The sequence below is a fragment of the Rissa tridactyla genome, chromosome 1 (genome assembly GCF_028500815.1).
Source record: "Rissa tridactyla isolate bRisTri1 chromosome 1, bRisTri1.patW.cur.20221130, whole genome shotgun sequence".
NCBI classification, from domain to species: domain Eukaryota; kingdom Metazoa; phylum Chordata; class Aves; order Charadriiformes; family Laridae; genus Rissa; species Rissa tridactyla.
In genome coordinates, this window is record NC_071466.1 from 173,325,549 (window position 1) to 173,344,530 (window position 18,982).

General features: G+C 34.8%; 1 protein-coding gene across 1 annotated transcript in view; it reads right to left on the reverse strand.

Annotated features, from left to right (window-relative positions):
* The window catches only part of LRRIQ1 (leucine rich repeats and IQ motif containing 1), a 116,088-nt gene that overhangs the window by 80,905 nt on the left and 16,201 nt on the right, over positions 1–18,982 (reverse strand). The window contains exons 11-15 of the mRNA XM_054219113.1: positions 18,046–18,239; positions 17,133–17,260; positions 10,893–10,966; positions 10,486–10,579; positions 6,325–6,501 (exon numbers count right to left, since the gene is read on the reverse strand). Coding sequence (XP_054075088.1) covers positions 6,325–6,501; positions 10,486–10,579; positions 10,893–10,966; positions 17,133–17,260; positions 18,046–18,239 — 667 coding nt within the window. The remainder of the gene's footprint in view (positions 1–6,324; positions 6,502–10,485; positions 10,580–10,892; positions 10,967–17,132; positions 17,261–18,045; positions 18,240–18,982) is intronic.

An 18,982-nucleotide genomic window follows, 5' to 3' on the forward strand; every position in this document is an offset into this window, starting at 1 on the left:
TTCCTTCGGTTTTCATTTTGTTTGTTTGTTTATTTGAGGATTAAAATATTGAGGTAATATTATATTGATTAAAATATAAAACATTGCCAGGATGTTTTATATATTGAGCAAAATAAACTTCTGTATGAGAAGTATATCCTGAGTATACTCGTTCATTCTCAAAAAAAAAAAAAAAAAACCAAACCAAAAAACCAAAGACAAACCAAATACTATAACAGTGAACAGAGTTGGATACTTGTGCATCCTCTCCTTTGACAGGTGCAGGGGCATCTCGAGCAGCTTTTTCACCTTTCCAGTGGCTAGGAATGTGGCAACCAGAAATGGGAGGCGAGGTCGAGGCAATTGAAAATTCAAGCAGGGAGTAACTGTATGGTCACCAGGAATTGTGTGTTACTTTTTACACAGGAATTGTGTAACTCACAGGAATTGTATGTTACGGAAGCTGCTTTTGGGCAGCTTTTCCAAGCAGTAGTTGCAAAATACAGTCTTGTCACTGTGGGCATGCACCCTATCTCTCAGCTGACACTTCCCTGGCAAACCACAACTATACTCTGATTTTGTAGGATTTTTAGGCTGCCCTCTGTGTATCATTGGCTTTTCTCTTAGGCAGATCAGCCTAAGTTTCAAGAAACTACAAAGGAAGCTGTAGTGACATCTCAGAGAATTATGAAGTGGCTTAGTAACTATATTTGGGGTTCTCCTGCAAAAGTAAAGCTTCAAACCACAGACAACAAATATTAAGATGGGGCCCGAGTGCTAGGTGGCAGTCAGCTTGGTGTTTCCCTTAGGTGAACAGGGATTTCAGGCAGCTCTGGAGAAAAAAAAAAAAAGAGCTATTCAATAGGCTTAGGGTAGAGCTATCCTATCAATGCACCCCAGCTTTCCCAGTGTCTCAAAAGGACTGCATTCTTGATACCAGAGACGTGCTCCTGAAGGCTGCTTATGCAAACCACAGAAAGGAAGCTGCTATAATGGAAAATATGCAGGACTGATTTACCACTTTAACGGAAAAAGCATATGAGGAAAGAGAGAAGAACAAGTAAGAATATGATAGTATTAAAATTTTTGAAACCACAATATTTCCTTTTCAGTTAATGTAAATTGGCTGTTTGCTTTTCAGACCTTTTTTGGCATTGTAGGTCAAGGGGTGTGGTCACACTAACTCTTCTGGAGTTGCTTCTTGGTTAAGGTACAACCAAGGTTTAAAGCATAAATTGGCATCTAGACAAAGCAAGAAATGGGATTATCCTGATGGAAGCACCAGTATCCTTACTGCCTGGTGCTTAGCATGTAATGAAATGTATATGAATACGTCAGTTTTGCTGCAGCAAAATATTTATGGCTTCCAGCACATTTCACTCATGTTCAATGGCCATCCACAGCTTTATTTTGATCTTAACAAGTGAAAGTAATATATACCGTAGGCAAATTTTAGCATAGCCACAAAATATGTCCTGCTTTTGCAGTGGGCGAAAGGGATGGATGACAAGGGATGATATCCCTTTCCAGGAGAGGAAGGGATGGATTTTTCGTAGCAATGTACAAACATGCTAGAATAGAAGCCCTGATAGTATTTAAAGACCAAGATATTACTTTCACAAACAAATGCTACCTGCAGCTTTCTTACCAAAATGACACCTCTCAACTTGTGCTAGGATTTTCCAGGGACTTCAAGAAAGATAAAAGCATTAGAATCAGATTTTAATCTATTTGGAAATTCAAGTCCGGCATTTATTAGTGACTGCTACAGCATCAGTCCACCAAGAGTATCCATCACTGTTGTCTTGGTAAATTCAGACCAAACCCTGCTCAGTTTTGCCTGTAGTGTTTGGGGAGGGAAGAGTAGCGGTGGGCAGGAGCAAACCCCTACTGACACCACCTAGGAAGTGTAAGGATCCATGCACAGGCTGACTTGACGGATATGGCAAAAGACAAGTTATTCATCCTTAAAGGTCTTTCAGTGGAGTTTAAATCAGCCAAAATGTTGCCAGCTGGAGGTAAGGTGGCAGTGAAAGTTTGCTTACAGAGCTGATACATATTGTATAGAATTTCCTTTTGTAATTGCATCTGCAATAACTGCCAGGTTATTCAAAGAGCATCATTTTGTCAGAATGAGACAGTAAATATTATATGGAAAAGTCAGCAGAACAAATATCTCTGAGGCAAAAGGGATACTTGACAAACAAGCCAGTTCTTAGCAGCAATGGCAATTTTCTCCTGGCCTTTGCAGCTAAATCATACATAATATTCTACCCCTTTGTGTACTTGTTAAAGTTTTGCTTAATATCATGCTTTTCCCTTTGTGGCTCTATTGTGATTTTCATAGTTTTGGAAAACTCAAATTGTACACTTCAATTTCAATTGAGCTTTTGTTTGAAATAATGTCTTTGGGGAAACTTCTATAAGCATCACTACTGATGTGCAACTGCAGGATACAAAAGTCCCTTACAAACACATGAAAGAGATTACTGTTTACATATTCCCTCCTGTGATATAATTTATGAAATTCCTGTCGTTTTCACTATATTATACATATAGTATTTGTAAAGTTCAAGTTCCACGAGTCAGACATTTGCATATCTGACTCCTAAAAGCAAATTACTGCAGCCAAGGTGTCATTTTTTATATGATTAGTCACTTAAAACATCTGAAGATTATGTGACAGAAAGCATTTATCAGAATAGAGAAATTTAACTTTAAAATATGTTTCATTAAGCATGGCAAGAACACTGAAGCTTCAGGCAGAAAGAGCACAGACAATTTAACTGGGCAGCAGTGGTGTATGAAACATGGATTAGGGAAGCAAGCAGTGATTACTTTTGGCAGCTTACATACTTGAGGTCGCACCTACAGGGGCTCATAACTTAGCAAGATGTGAAACAGACAGAAGTTTGCTCTATTGTTGGCCTGTTCTTTAACAATGTCACATTAATTCAGTCAGAGCATTGCAGCATGTACATATAACAGCTATGCTGTTAAGGCTTATATACAAACAAGTTGTTTAAAGTTCCCTTTATGAACTGCAGTTTTCAGTGGTTTCAAGTAATGCAAAAATTCTACTTTTAGTCAAAATAAAACAGAGGGCTTTAACACACAATAAATTAAGACTAAATTTAATACAAGGTACTTCAATCACGTCAAATTTACCAATGTAAAAGATTGTGAATGAATTCTCAAAACCTTAAATACTCACAAGTCTCCCTCCCTGCCCCCCCCCCCGCAACCATGCAATCAGGAAAGAAGAGACATTTACATAATTTCTTCTTCCCACTATTGCTCTCCTTAAACATCTGCAAGGTCTTTCAAACAAAACTTACACAGAATCATAGAAAAATATTCAATTGAAGGAACCTCAGGAGGTCGCTAGTCCAACCTCCTGCTTCAAAGCTGGGTTAGGTCTGAGATCAGAGCAGGTTGCTCAGAGCTTTATGCACTCAGGTCTTGAAAACCTTTAGGAACAGAGACTGCACAATCTCTCTGGGCAACCTGTTGCAATTCATCACTGTTATAACAGTGAAAAGGTTTTTCCTTATGTCCAGTTGTACTGGGTCTGGCTGGGATGGAGTTAGTTCTCATTATAGCTGCCCGTATGGTGCTATGCTTTAGATTTGTGACTGAAACTGTATTGATAAAACACTAATGTTTTGCTGAACAGTGCCTGGACAGAGTCAAGGACCTCTCCGTCCCACTTAGTAAGTGAGCTGAGAGTGGGCAGGAGGCTGGGAAGGGACACAGCTGAGACAGCTGACCTGAGCTGACCAAAACTATATTCCACGCCATATAACTTCACGCTTAGCCATAAAACTTGGGATGAGAGTCTTTCCAAGGTAGCTGTTGCTCAGAGAATGGCTGGGCATCAGTATGCTGGTGGGAGGTGGTGAGCGATTGCTTTGCATCACATAGTTGCTTTATTTATTATTTTATTTTCTTCTTTTCTTCTTTCCCCCTTTCCTTCACTTATTAAACTGTCTTTATCTCAATCCATATGTTTTTCTTGCTTCTGGTTTTCTGATTCTCTCATCCTGCTGGTGGGGGGAGTAGTGACCAAGCAGCTGACGGTTGTTTAGTTACTGGCTGGAATCAACTCACCGCATTCTGAACCTCTCTTGTTTCAGCTTAGGTCCTTGTTGCTCATCCTCCTGTCATGCACCACTGCAAACAGCCTGGCTCTGTCTTCTTGAGCACGTGCTTGAACCTCCAACCATCTTAGGGGCCACGCACCAAACATGTTCCAGTTTATCAATGTCTTTTATGTATTGGTGACCCAAACTACAGGGCACAGTATTCTAGATTCAAGCTAATAAGGGCTGAAAAGAGGGAAATAATAACTTCTCTCAACCTACTGGCTATGTTCCTGTAAATACAGCCCAGGATGTTCTAGGCACACTAGGGCACACTGCTGGCTCACATTCAGTTTCTTACCAACCCAGATCCAAACATCTTTTTCAGCAGAGACACTTCTCAGCCAGACAGTCCCAGCCTGTATTGTTCCAAGGGGTCGCTCCTTCCAAGGCAAAGAACTTTGTACTTGTCCTTGTTGAATTCACAAGGCCCCTATTGGCCTGTATCCCAGCTTGCCTAAGTCCTCATGAATGGTAGCTCTGCCCTCAGGCATGTAAACAGTTTCCTCCAAATTATCTGCAAGCATGGTGCTCTGTCTCCTGCTCCAGGTCTTTGATAAAGATGTTAGAACAAGTCAGCCTCCAGAAAGTAGCATGAGCCATTAACAGTTAATGGATGGTCTGAGCCTGACTACTTAACAAATTTCTTACCTGTCAAGCTCTCCGTTCATGCAGACCATGGTTGAATGAACCACTGAATTTTGTGAATACCATCTTTCCCTCCCATTTTTTACCATCTTGCAGGAATGTATGTGAAAGTTAGGTCCTTAGATTCTACTACAGCTCTCTCACAAGTTATATCCAATTACAGACTGACATTTTTTTCTCCAAAGGATACTAATGAAACCGGTCCTAAATCTCAGATGTAAGAAAGTATTCTCAACCATAAAGGAAGAGTACTTTTTTTTTTTTGCCTCTCCTTCTTTTTCTTTTAAGAAAAAGGAAGGAAATAACACTATTTCAAAATGGTAAATAGATTAGGAAGTATCAGTTTCCCATCTGCAAGCCAGAAGCCAAGAATCACAGAAGTGGAGAAGACATATCTTGAGGGTTCAATGGAGAAACACATGAGTTCTAGGAGCCACCTAGACATTACAACTGTCATAGAAAACTGCACTATATAATTTCTCCCAAACTACTTTCAATCTAATTCTTAATATGAACCTCTTTTCAAATAAATCTGTTTTGTGAGCTATGAAGATTTTATCACAGCTTAGTAACAGCCAATAATACATCAACATAATAACCTGTTAGGTAGTAACAAGACACCATGGATATACAGGCTTAAATGGAAAACAATGGAAAAGGTGGGTAGTTTTCCTCAACCAACAAAGTACACAAGGTGAAGTTCATACTAAAGCACTGACAAATGTCACATCCTTCACCTGCTCCGGAATAATGTTCAGTAGCTGGCAGGATCAAGGAAACTATCTCTCCAAGCATCAGTGGAGAAACTGGATATTAAAAGGACTACAAGGACATTGTGAACCTGCTAGGAAATGAAAAGGAACTAAGAAAGGAGAAAACATGCAATATTACCAAGTGCAAAAACATGACAAGTTTAAGCTATTTAGATATTGCAAAGCCACAGAAAGATAGCAGGTATAAATGATAAATTACCACTTTCAATGTCTAAGCTGAAGTCACTGGACAACTAACCACAGTAATAATGATAAAGTTAATAAGTATGACAAACTCAGAGACCTGTAAACAGAGCGATCTGATCCAGTACTTTAAGAGAAAACAGGTCAAATCTCTTGCAATCATTTAGAAAGTGAATAATACAGACATGGAAAAAACATACAGGGAAAAAAAATAGAGCATATTGCACAAGTAGCCAAACTATGTTTGAATAAATCAAAGTTGGAAATCATGTTAATATGATTACACCACTTTCAGGATTTAAGCTACTATTCCTGCATGCCACTGTGCTATGTTGTGTATATGAATTCATACACACACTACTACTAACTGAAGGCTTTGAACTACCTGTTTTCTGGAACTTAAACAAAAGTCAAGGCCCACATATTTTAATATCTGTCTGAAATACTCTTTGCACTGAAGTCAATGATTCTAATCTCTTTCTTAACAAAATACATTTCCAGGCAAAAAGCTAAGTAAAATTCATAAGACAGCAAGAACTACACTAACAATAAACGAAAACATATTTCTGAAAGCAACTTATATTCACACAAATACATACCCGAGTTCAGCAGCCTTTTTTTTCAGTAGAACATTTTCTTCAATTTGAACTCGACAAAGTTCCAGAAAAGTTCTTGATTCTGATCCTTTGATTCTTTCAGTTGTGGGTAAAGTTTGATAGTTTAAGATTTCACCATCAAGAAACTGTAAACTAGGAAGGACCTTACACACGGAACACCTTAAAAGAGAAAAAGTCATAATTAGTTTTACCAAAACAATCCTAATGCTAAAACTCCCATTTTATTGATCCAATCACATAGCAAGACAGAACACGATGATAGCTCTCTCAGTATTTGTATATATTTGTCCTTACTTCATATGTTAATTTACTAACTAAAACTTTATTTTTAATAAACCATAGAACTTAGCATGATTTCTTAATACTTTCTTTGTATAAAGACCACTGCTTAAACATTGACCCCAGGGAGGTCAATGGCAACATTCTCAATTCACTAGAGCTAGAATTTTGCCTACTTAAACAATAACAGGAAAACTTGACACACTTGTGCATAGGCACCTGTAACACATTTGATTATTAGGCAACACAGCAAACTAAGTCACAGGATTAAGATACAGCACTGATTTTGTTGACACATTGAAAGGTTTAGATTTAAAAACCTGCACAGAATACTAAATGTTGTCAGTCTTACTCCCTTAACCATTTGTATTTATCACATAAAGCAATATGATACTCAGTATGACTGACAGGAAAAATAAAAAATAGTATCATCAATGCTCTCTTTTTTAGGGTATTGTGAAATATAATCTAGTACCACAGCCTTGTTTCACATATTTCTTACAGCAGACCAAATTTGTTCAAAGTTTCAAGACAGTAGAATAATTTAAATCAATACAGCAATATTTTAATTAAGTTAGTTTTAAGTAACACTCAATAACTCTTGAAAGAATACCTTAGTAGACTGTAAGTCCCCTTACAATTAAAAAAGATAATACCACTTTCAAAATTTTAGAACTCCCTGGCTATTCCCTACGAAGGTAAAGGACTATTACTCAGCTCAGACAATATACACTAAGTTTAAAATCAGGGAAAGTTTCTATGACCGAGTTAGAATATTCCAAAAGGTAGCTCAATAGGATAGAATATTAGTTTTTTTTAAATATAAAATCTTCCTTCTCTACTGCCCATTAATGTAAGAATAACACTGTCTGAAATACACTGGAATAAAACAATGGGTTTAGGTAGACAGTCCCTGAACGCATAGAGAGAAATTACCAAAACTGATGTCAAATAGTGATACATCAAAAAAGTGCCGTATCAAAAGTTGATTGATGCTGGAAGTATTGTGTCTTAGAGCTATGGGATCTCAACACTAGTTTTTCCAGCTGGGTTTCTCCTGGTGAAGGGCTGAGTCAATATTTCATTTAGTGAAAACTTCCTGGTGAATATTCTGTCACTTAAGAGGCTCTATTAATCATTACAGCATTGAAACACATTCCCCTAGGGGTGCTCAGACTGATCCCAGGGTTTAATTTTTAAAAAGCAATTTCTTACTACTTCACTTTTGTTGGTGTTATCGCTGGCTGGACATGAAAGTACAAAACTGATTGGAGAATTTTACAACTAATTCCTTTGTTGGTATCAAGGGGTTATGTAAAGTTCACTGGAACATATTGCCTGAAGTTACGGTCAATGCTGTATTCAGCAAATCCATATTTTATCGTATCCCATACTTTAAATCCTTTAGACAAATGAATCTCTTGTCTAATCATAAAAGCTGTATTGGGTCAAGCAATCTAAAGTGTCAGTTCTTATAGTTAAATTGGAATTCAGAAAGTTTTTCCCCTCCAGGTTACAAGTGAAATAACAGTTGGTTCTCTAAAATAGTGGGAATTGAAGCAATGCAAATGGAAAATTTAAAATATTGTCACAGTCACTGAATTTTATTCACAAAACTACCTATAGGAACCATGGGAGTGCAAATAAGTCTGTTCATTAAAAAACATACAAACCAGCCAAGAATGCATTCGTAGAGCTATCTTTTAAACTACTCAAACATTTCCAACTAAGAGCTTCAAATAGATTTTTTTCTACTGGAATACCAATCAGAAATTTGTGCAAAAATCTTCTAATGGAAGGTATACATGTAAGGATGGTTTTGGTTTGTTTTTTTTTTTCCTAAATAAAACACCTACTCTAAAACAGACATACCCAAAACTTTATTGTTGTTATACTAGGCAATCTAACATAGCAAACATGAACACAATTTATCTAAACACATTCTTGTGTAACATTGCAGTGTAAAGCCTCACCTTTAACTGACGTGAAATTATACAAGGAATAATTTTGATCATACTTCAAAATTGCTAAGCTTAAAACAAAAAAAAATTGTTTTTCTATAATTAAAAAGTCTCAGTCACCTGTTTTAATTACATCCAAAATGAAAATCCAACTGTTGTGTCTCATTTCATTTCCTCAGAAATTTTATGTCAAAACTTTCCTAGATAAATACTCGATTTCCTTAGCTGAAAGAACTGATAACGATTTAAATTCTTACTGATTAAATGCTTCTTTGTACATTTAATGGAATTATAGTAAGAGTTCACTAAAAGACACTCTACCATTTCAACACATGTATTCTGGAACATCATCTAAAATTGCATTTCCAACTTGTCATTCTGGAACATCATCTAAAAATCTGAAATTGCATTTCCAACTTCTCATTCTGCTCTTGAAGTCCTGTAGACTAGAAGTCCTATTTCTAAAGAAGATGAAAGAACACTTCACATTAAATTAACTGCACTACGGTACTTTTGCTGAGCAATTCTCTCAGACAGCTTTAAATTTTGATGGCATTGACCCACGTACAGGGTTTCAGACCACAGAATTCTCAAGAAACCAGGAGACTACTACCAAAATAATACAAAAAAACCTACCCATGTACAATTTTATTCATATGGCTTACAAATATAATCCTATCACAACTACTCATTTCAGGGATTCTGGTCACTGCATCTCATTTCATATGTCAAGTTCCCTTTCTACCCTATCCAGTTTTTTATACATACACATATAATAGTCTCTAGGGCATGCTCTGTTTTTTTTCCAGATTATTATTTCAGTATTATACATCACTGGAGGGCAAAGAACAGCATTATTTTTACATTTGTGTCTCTTTCATAATCAAAAAAGCTATTAATTTTTGGCATAAAAATAAGGAATTCTCAGAACAAGAAAAAAGTCTAAGCTGAATGGTCTAAACCAACCATTAATTCCAACTTTTTCTTCTTCTAATTTTTTTTTCCTTAAAATATGCTAAGCCAAGGATTCCTTGATACATCATTATAGACACCACCCTTTCTCTAGCTATGTGCAGTGTGAAACTGTCACAGGAGCAGGACTGTTAAGCAGTGAATGGATGAAGTAATGGGAGGCAATAAATAAGAAAAAAAAAAAAAGCAAAGCAGAAAGAGAAAGACTGTAAGAAGCTATGTGATAGTCAGAAACTAATGCTTCTGAGAAGGGCAATTAAGCAGTGTAAGAACGTTATTAATCAGAGAAAAACATAAAGGTTTTAAACAGTACAGATGAAAGAGGAGAAAAAAGGTTGAGTGGGTGGTCATGTCTTTGTGCAAAAGTTTTAATGAAATGTAAAATAGGGTAAAAAAGGTCAGACAAAACCTCAGTCAGAAAGTTGAAGTTACCAAAGGTGGTAAACTTGCCAGGAAAGAGGAACAACCAGAATTCATGCTGAAAAAGAAGATATTGTGATCAATGGATAAGGAAGCAGTTACAAATAAACTGCACAAAGAAGACATATATCATCTTTATATTTTCTGCATTTGCCTAAAGAAATTGTCATAAAGAAAAATACTTATTTACAATAACAGTTAAACAGCATAGAGACACCACTGTTGATTTTTAGCACAAACTGCTTCCAAGGGCTAGGTCAAACATCGAGATTTTTGTTTAAACAAAACTACAAACTGGAATTCTTAGAAAATAAAGATCACATAATTGAATGTTATTTGTTATTTTCATATAATTCTCTTCCAATTTGTGGTAGTGTTCATACTTACCTCACTCCTACTATTTAACTAATGTACATACAACAAATTTTTGGTGATTTTGACTCATAAACAAGATGTATATACACCTAGTTTTTGTCTGATTTTGACTTAGCAAATTAATCTATTTTCTTACCTCCAATTCCTTTCTCGGAGAAGAGGATTTCCACTGAGTGACAAGTCCCTTAGTTTATGACAGCCACTTAACCATGTAATGACACCTTTAAGGTCTGTATTGTAGTAGGAAAGAAAATTAAATATAAATTTAAGTGCAGAACCATATTATTTCTTATAAAATCTTACATGAAAGTAAAATGTAACAAAATCACAAAGTACTACAAGCAATTCTGCTATCTATACAGTATAGTTATAATCAATAGCTATAAAATTCATGTTTGGAAAATATTTATTTAAATTAACATTTATAACATTTATTTTAAATGTTTCTTATAAATAAATGGGAACAATCAAATTCAAATAAGTTTATAATTTAATTAAGAAGTTGTTGTTTGGATCGGGTTTTCTGTTTTTTATAAAACTCACCTGATAAGCAGTTATTTTTGATATCCAGCTTCTCCAAAGATACAAATGAATTTAAAGGCACAAGCTCAGTTAATCTAAGAACAAAATAGAAGAGGGGTGGCTTTTTTCCAATTAAATAAAACAGCAGTTCATAAACAGAAAGACACCAGAATCTTTTACAGTTATGACAATTTACTTATTTACATAAGAAAATACTCATTTAGCTATCCAAGGTGCTAGAACTAATTACTGAAATTTTAACTTGAAAGAATTTCTTAGTCTTCTCAGTAGCTCAGTTTTTGAATATTTACTCATTAATGTTTTGGTTTATCTGGCAAATATTTCATTCAGTTTCTTGCATCTAGTGCTGAGAATCTGAAGTCTTGTTTTGTACTACTGAATTGGCTTTTCTTTAGGGACCATAACTAGAATGAAATTAACAGAAGGCCCTGATTCTGGAGAAGAAATAAATCTGCTTTTCCTCTGCCTTCATTTCTCATTGCTCAAACTTCTTGTCAGTTTGTTTCTCTTCTCCACTCTGCACATTACTTCCTAGATCCTAAAACTAACATAATCGTTGTCACAGTTGTATTTCTTAACAGTTCAAGGCTGCACTGTCCCATAACATATTTTTAGTGCTTCCTCTGTCTTACTAATTCTGGAAGACAGTGTCAAATAAGTGCCTATTACACAAACTGTTTTGGAATTGCTCTTTTTACATATCAGAGTTTTTCCTGTGCAATAAAGCAGCAAAGCAGTAGTAAAGCCATGACAAAATTCTTATTTGTAGTATTGAAGAGTAAATGTAACAAAACTGAGCTGACATTCTTCTATACAAAGGATTTTGGACTGTACACTACTATTAAAACATTAGTGTCCAGCGTTATTCAAGTTTCTTTACTTACAAACTGGCATTGATGCAACTAAGAATGAATGTTGAATGGTTTGGTCAGCTGCCAGGCTATTTCCAAATATTACCTTTCAGATTAAAAAGTTTATTTTGTTTTATGTTAAATATGAAAGAGGGAATAAAAATTAAAATCAAGATGCAAAAAAACTCCAGTCTTCAACTAAAACTAGAATGTCTACGTATAAGCACATACTAAAGCAACTGTATATTTCTCCAAAAAAAATAAAATAAAATACACTTTTAGGTAACTTGTTTCATCCCTGTAAGGACAAGGCCTAAGCATAATGAGAGAAAGGTAACACCAATAGCAATGTGTGTGGTCACTTTGACACTGCTAATTTTCATGGAAAATAGTATTTTCTGAGGGTTATAGTGCCTTTGAAAGCTGTAAATCAAATTCTTATGGTCAGAAACGTGACATAAAAAAAAAAACAAAACAAAACAAAAAACCCCACTCACTTCACAAACTTACAACTGGTCAGAGCCAAACATGCTTATTTGTTGCTGAAATGTGTGACTACGTTGTGTTTTCAGCTCCCACATTACAACTGAAAGACAGAGTTGGATTTAACCCTGGTACACAAATTCTAGACCAAATGTTGGTTGTAGATCTTTAACCTTGTTGAAAATTTGTCCATATGCAAAGCAGAAAAAAAAAAATAATTTCCATGTTCAGTTGACAAGTATTTCTATATGAGAACATAACATTTTAATAGTCAATTCAGAGAAACGGATAAAAAAACCAATTGAGTATGGGTCACTATACTTCCATTTCTTTCTCAAACCATATTGTCAAGTTGTCTTGGTTCTAGTCCTATTTAGTTCTATCACCTCCCTGTCAGTTTTCCATGGAGTCATATAAGTATGAAGTATTAACTCTAAAAAGCATTGAGACTTTTATGTAGATCTATACATAGTACTATAAATACCAGCATTTTAGGGTCTCATGACCAGGCAATAATACATAAATATATTTAATATTTATAACAAATATCATCATAGATATTAGTGGCTAATAGTATGGCTGTGAAGACTGAAAATCCATGATCCAGGTTATAGATTCACATATTCAGAAATATCCAGGAAAATAAACATCGTACTTTGCACCAGGGATGAAAGATAATGCAGTATTTTTTTTTTATTTATAGTGAGTGAGTTTTCTGGATCTTTATTAGTATATGCTGTGGTGAATTAGAAATTGTCTACTGGACTATCGTTGCCTGCCGTTGGCATTATGAGAGTTAAAACGTTTCCCCGTCATTCTATAGCTTTCCTTTTACTGACATTCTTTGTTAATTTTTTTCCTAAGAAAATTCAAACCAGAAAGACAAAGGACATTACTGAAAACTTAATACTACTTGACCTTGTCACATTAGCCCTGGGCATAAGAGAGATATAAATTACAAAGAAGACACAAAAGTAAAAGATATTCACAAAAAAGCAAGCTATAGCTTCCTCTTTCTGCTCCTATTTAAGGCTGTAGCAGGACATGACACAGACAGCCACAGAAACTCTATGTCAGAAAACAAGATTTAAGAAACTAGAATAGTTGCAAGTATGCATAATAGGAAATAAAGATTGCTTTTCTGAACACGAATAGTAGTTACTGCTCAGGATGGTCCATATCCTGATGTGCCTCTGCTTTTCCACTGAAAAAATATCATTGATGTTAATGAGACATTAGCTGAAGGAGGGCAAAACAATTAAAAATAATCTATATTAATCTAGATCTTCAAGTAAAGCCCATATTTCTTTTTCACGCTTTAAAAATAAAAATATTTTAGTTTGCAAGATTCACCATATTTGAAGGTAACAATCAAATATAATTCAGGAAAATTGTCACTTAGCCACTTGTTTATTGAATACTCGAGTAAGCAGTACTTCAGGTGTATTGCCCATGGTGCCACATACTTAGAGATAACTTTATCACCAGCAAAGGATTACTTAAAGTGATAAAAAAAAAAATCTAGACTGGTAAGGATGGGATGGGTAAAACCATTATACATAAGTAAAGCTTTTTCATGAATGACTTAGTTCAACATCTAATGACACTTGGATTTATTATGACGACTCTGGAAAAAGTGGTCAAATTCTCAAAACACGGTGTCTTGCAATGACAAAGTTCAACTCTTACATCTGAGAAATTAGGTTAAAAACATAGATACCATATATATTTAAGTAGGGAGAACAATATGTATTAAGAAAGAATTGATCTGACTTTTTAGCATTTCTATTATAAGCCTTTTAGGAATAGTATGCATCTAATTGCAAAAACATGGGAGTAACGTGTTCACAATTTGATTCTGGCAGAACCAGTTTCCCAAAAAACCTGAATTTTTGCAGATCACTGCATTTTTTTTAAATATTAAATTTTTATCTATCACACTTAAGTTATATTAATGATAAACAAGAAATAGTAAAAAAAAATTTGCCACATTAATGCCATATTAAAAAAGAAATATTAAAAGGGATAAATTTGTCTGTTTTGAAGTTGCAAAAAAAAAAAAAAAAGTCTACCTGAACGGCAGATTGATTTAGTGTCTCACTGTAAAACTTTTAAATGAAAAGGACATTAATGAGTAAACTACATAATTAAGTGGGATTACACGTAAATATAAATACCATATGAACTCTTAACACACATTAACTATATATTTAGTCCTAGGGGCAAGCTTTTTATCTCCTACACCTAAATCTTTATCCACAACAGAATAAAAAAAAGAAGAAATGTGCTTTTCTTAAACTACCTTAACAGTTGTGTTCTCCAGCTGCAATAAAATAGAGCACAGATCTTCATAGTCCCAATTCTGCAGTAACCAAGTCAAGAGGATATTAATCATTGGCTTTGGTCAATTGCACATTGACCGAGTATATGCTTTGTGTGTGAAAGCCATAATAAAACACTTAATAAAAGCAGTAGTGGTGAAATAGCTGCCATTTTTATATTTGAAGGAGTTAATCACCACCTGTTATATTACAATTCCTCGTTGCTAGGTCATAGGTTTGAAACAAATGATTTTTGGAGTTTGACAATTTCTGGTTTATGATACAGACAAAGCATCTCAGGAATAAAAAAATCCTGTAAATGAGTGTAAGAATTTTCTTTTCACAGTACTTCACTTTTAGAGAGAATACAGATTCACAGCATTACCATTATATGGGCTTCCTGCAATCAGTAAAAAGGAAATGGCACTCAGTGCACACTTGAAAAAAATTCACAAAATAGCACTAGCTGTAGGATAAAAGTAAAGAAACAGCTTTTCTTTCAACAGCTTAGTCCATTACATTCACCGTTTCTATAGAACATCGAGTTACTTATGCTATAGCACACACATATGGAGCTGCTTATAAGTGTACATAAAGTGAGTGTAACAGAGCAGGCTACTGAAATGCCAGGAATTTTGAGGCTTTTAATATGCATTTAAGGCTATCTTGTCCTGTTTGTCACAAAGATTTGAGATAAGCTATAGATACATCAAGGAAAGAAAGGGAATTGTCTGGGGAAGAAGTTTGTGTTTATTCTCAGCGCATCCAGTTTGCTGATGCAAAATATGTCCTTTCTTCCAGTCCAGCAGAAAAAACGCAGTGGACCAAACATGGCATCTCAGCTTAGCCACTGGAAAAGAAGAATAAGCACTACAATGGACATCAAAAACTGTAAGATCACAGGACAGGCAAGTGACATAAGGTCCAGCACAAGCTAGATCCAGAGGCTGCATTCAAGCTATGCCTGAGACCATGCTCCTAAGTTTGTTCTCTCCCTAACAGGCACATGAGGTCTTCAAGCAGTTTTGCAAACTTTTTATTACGCTCTGCATAGCTACACCTCAGTTTTAACACAAAACAAACCAGAGGAAGAGGAGGAAACTACAAGAAGACAGAGCCACATTACTGCATGTTCCACAAAAAGCTGAACAGGACAAGGGGGAAAAAAAGCGAAGAACATGAATTACGTCAATGCATGTGATTCAGAATCTAACACTTAACAAATAATGCTCTTGTTAATCACAGGCAGGACACATTTTCTCCACACGCCAGAAGAATTCATAAAAGAACAAAGAAACCCAAAAACCTAGAAGCCCAGCAACTTGAAGATTAGATTCTGTAAATATAGCTAGGTGTTATATTTACATCCAAGAGTTTACTCGCATACTTGTTCATTAGAGATGATATGAAAACAATCTGAAAAGTTATATAAAAATGTAAGTTGCATATACGCAAATAATATTAATTTCCCATGAAGGACATTCCTTGTACTAACAGGAATCAGTCTTACAAATCTTTTCTCCCACAAGCTCCCAGGTACAGTTAACTTTGCTGAAAATAATGTCTCATGGGATGGGATTCATCTGTTCAAATGTAGACACCGACATACGAGCTGGTCATTTGGACTCTGTTAATATTCAGTGAAGACTAACAGGCACTTGTAGGGTATGATTAGTCCCAAAGTAAACTGCTAAAAATGTCAGATGAATCACACTAAAAGCATCTCCTCTTCACTAACAGGAGACTAAAGTGATTAGTTCAGATTGTATATTCTGTGTAACGGAGTATATTCTATTTGTCTAGCTGAGATCAATCTTGTTCAGAGCCAAATGGTCACAGCATAGAAAAATAATTACTTTATACCAATTTAAAATTCATTTTACTAGTAACACATTTAGAATTATAATAATTGTTCCTTATTTTTTAGCAGAATTTAAATTGAGAAAAAGTGTGTGGGAATGGGGAAATTAAAATTTTGACTCCTGAATATCTGGTCATTTGAACTCTACTTAGAAAATCAACAGAAAAGTAATTAGACTACTTGAGTGCATGATCTAGTTTTACGCTGCTTGTCTTGATCCTTCTTTTTTATTTCATGCCTTTCATACTGAACTGTAAGAGTGAAAAATCAAAGCAAATACGCTTGTTTTGGAGGACATTAATATATGTATGTAAATTAAAACCCAACATTCTCATTTGTCCTTTTTAACTCTAGTAGTTGCCTTCAAAGTCTGTTTTGAATAAGCTAGCTGTGAAATATGAAGTTTGACAGACATACTCTAGAAACAATTGCTAAAGAAAAGAGAAAAAAAAAGAAACACCATGGTTTTAATAATGCCACAATGCTCAAAAATTATTTTCATATAACATCTAATAGAAAAAATTACTTTTCATAGTTAACACTGTTTCAAATTTTCTTAGCTAAAGGTAGCCAGTGTCATTACTTGTCAACCATGTATTTTCAAAGAATATCTGGAAAAGATAGTGATATTTTAACCATAATGGGACTTATACTTTCAGATAAGTATTATGTTAGTAAATTCCTCTGTATCAGCTTTGTAAGTTGAAGACTGTTTCTTGCTTACCTATTTTGAGACAGCAAAAGAATCTGCAATAGAGGCAACCAATACAAAGAAAGCATTCTCACAGCAGAAATGCTATTGTCATCCAAATATAGTTCTCTTAGAAGAACATGATTTTCCAGTCTTGGAAGCTAAATAGAAAAGCGATGGTTATTTATAATTAATATAAATTAGAGAAACAACAATGGAATGCTTACCAGATGCTTTTCATAAATCATTACTAAATACAAGCAAAAAACACATTTTGGGTGTATGTATAATTTCCTTATTATGTAAATACCAGTTGTCATACATATCAGTTGTCACCTACATATCAGGTGATAAGTATTTTTTAATGTCTTCTATCTAGTCTGAACAGTCAATATAAATTAAAAAAAAAAAACCAAACTCAAGAGCCACAGTCTTACTATTTTATTCATGCAGTTATTTGCTGCTTATTGACAATGGTTTTCCTCTTTTGCCTTCATAAGAGAATCACTGTCAGTAAATATGACTAACTGTACAGTTAGCAAACTACTTTCCTATTTTAAGTGCTGCAGCACGAGCTTCAACTTTTGAAGGATCAGTATACATCAAATCAGCCTGAAGTATTACTTATATGTAATGATAATGATATTTTATTACATTTAAACAGAGAATCAGCATCATACAATGCACACTCAAGAGCACATGCTATAAACAAAGGAGGGAAATATAATTATTGAGGGGCAAATTTTTCAAAGACTCAGGAGCAAGAAAATACTTAACTGCCAGCCATTTGTATCTTTGAAAAAATCTCCCTCTAACAGGGGAAAAAAAGCCTACCTAAGAGCATAAAATATCCCACAGAAAACGAAGATCACGTGAACAGCATTCTGAAAAATATGGCTGTTAATAAAGATGTATGCACAACAGCCTCTGAAACCAAGACTTTTACCTCCTGGAGGTTATTGCCTTGCAACTTCAGAATTTGAAGCAGGCTGCAATTTTCAATGCCTTCAACTTGTGTGAGATGATTAAAAGAGCAGTCTAGGTGAATAAGGCTAAGTGCCTCACAAAGACCTTTTGTGCTGATTAACTGATTATGGTCCACAATTAATCGCTGAAGATTTTTCAATGACTCCAGACCACCTGCAAATTAAAGATTTTAGCTGAATTAAGACATAACGAAATAAAACCTATTGGTTTTCTAGTACTAAGAAATATTTGTATTATCTATAGTAACAATTAGTATCAGTCCTGTATAAAGTTTAAAAATAATTAATGTATTTTCACTCTATCAAATATACAATGTGTACAGTTCACAAATTTCTGATCCTGTTAACCAGGCAATAATGACAGTTCATAACCTCTTTAGCACTTTGGTTGGAACATAACATTCTTTTAGTGATAAACTGTACTTACTATGCTTTAAGCACTTTATAACTGCTACTCAGAACCTATGGGCTCTGTGAAATGCTAAGAGCCCTCTTGAAATCACCCCTTAGAATGGAAACAGTATTTATGTTTAAAAGTTAATTTTCATTATTTTATTTTTAAAAGTTTTTTTTTTTTTAAGTTATCAGCAAGGTGAGAAAAAATTTTGTTAAAAATTAGGCCAGCACCACCTCTATTAAAGTGCAGCTTGCTTAAGGAATTATGTTATAAAATATTTCTAATGAAGAAATTTTAAAGAAAGTTGAGTGCCTTTAAGTATAAAGCTATATCTCTGTAGCCATTATACTCTCAACAAACTCATTCCTGACAGACAGTGTAAAGAGCAAGAATGTGTGCGATCTCTACTCTAAAAAGATGCAAAGGAAAAGGTTCCTGTCAATGTCAATTTCTTTCACACATTTTTCCCAAATCATCCTCTTACAATGGCAAAAATCACA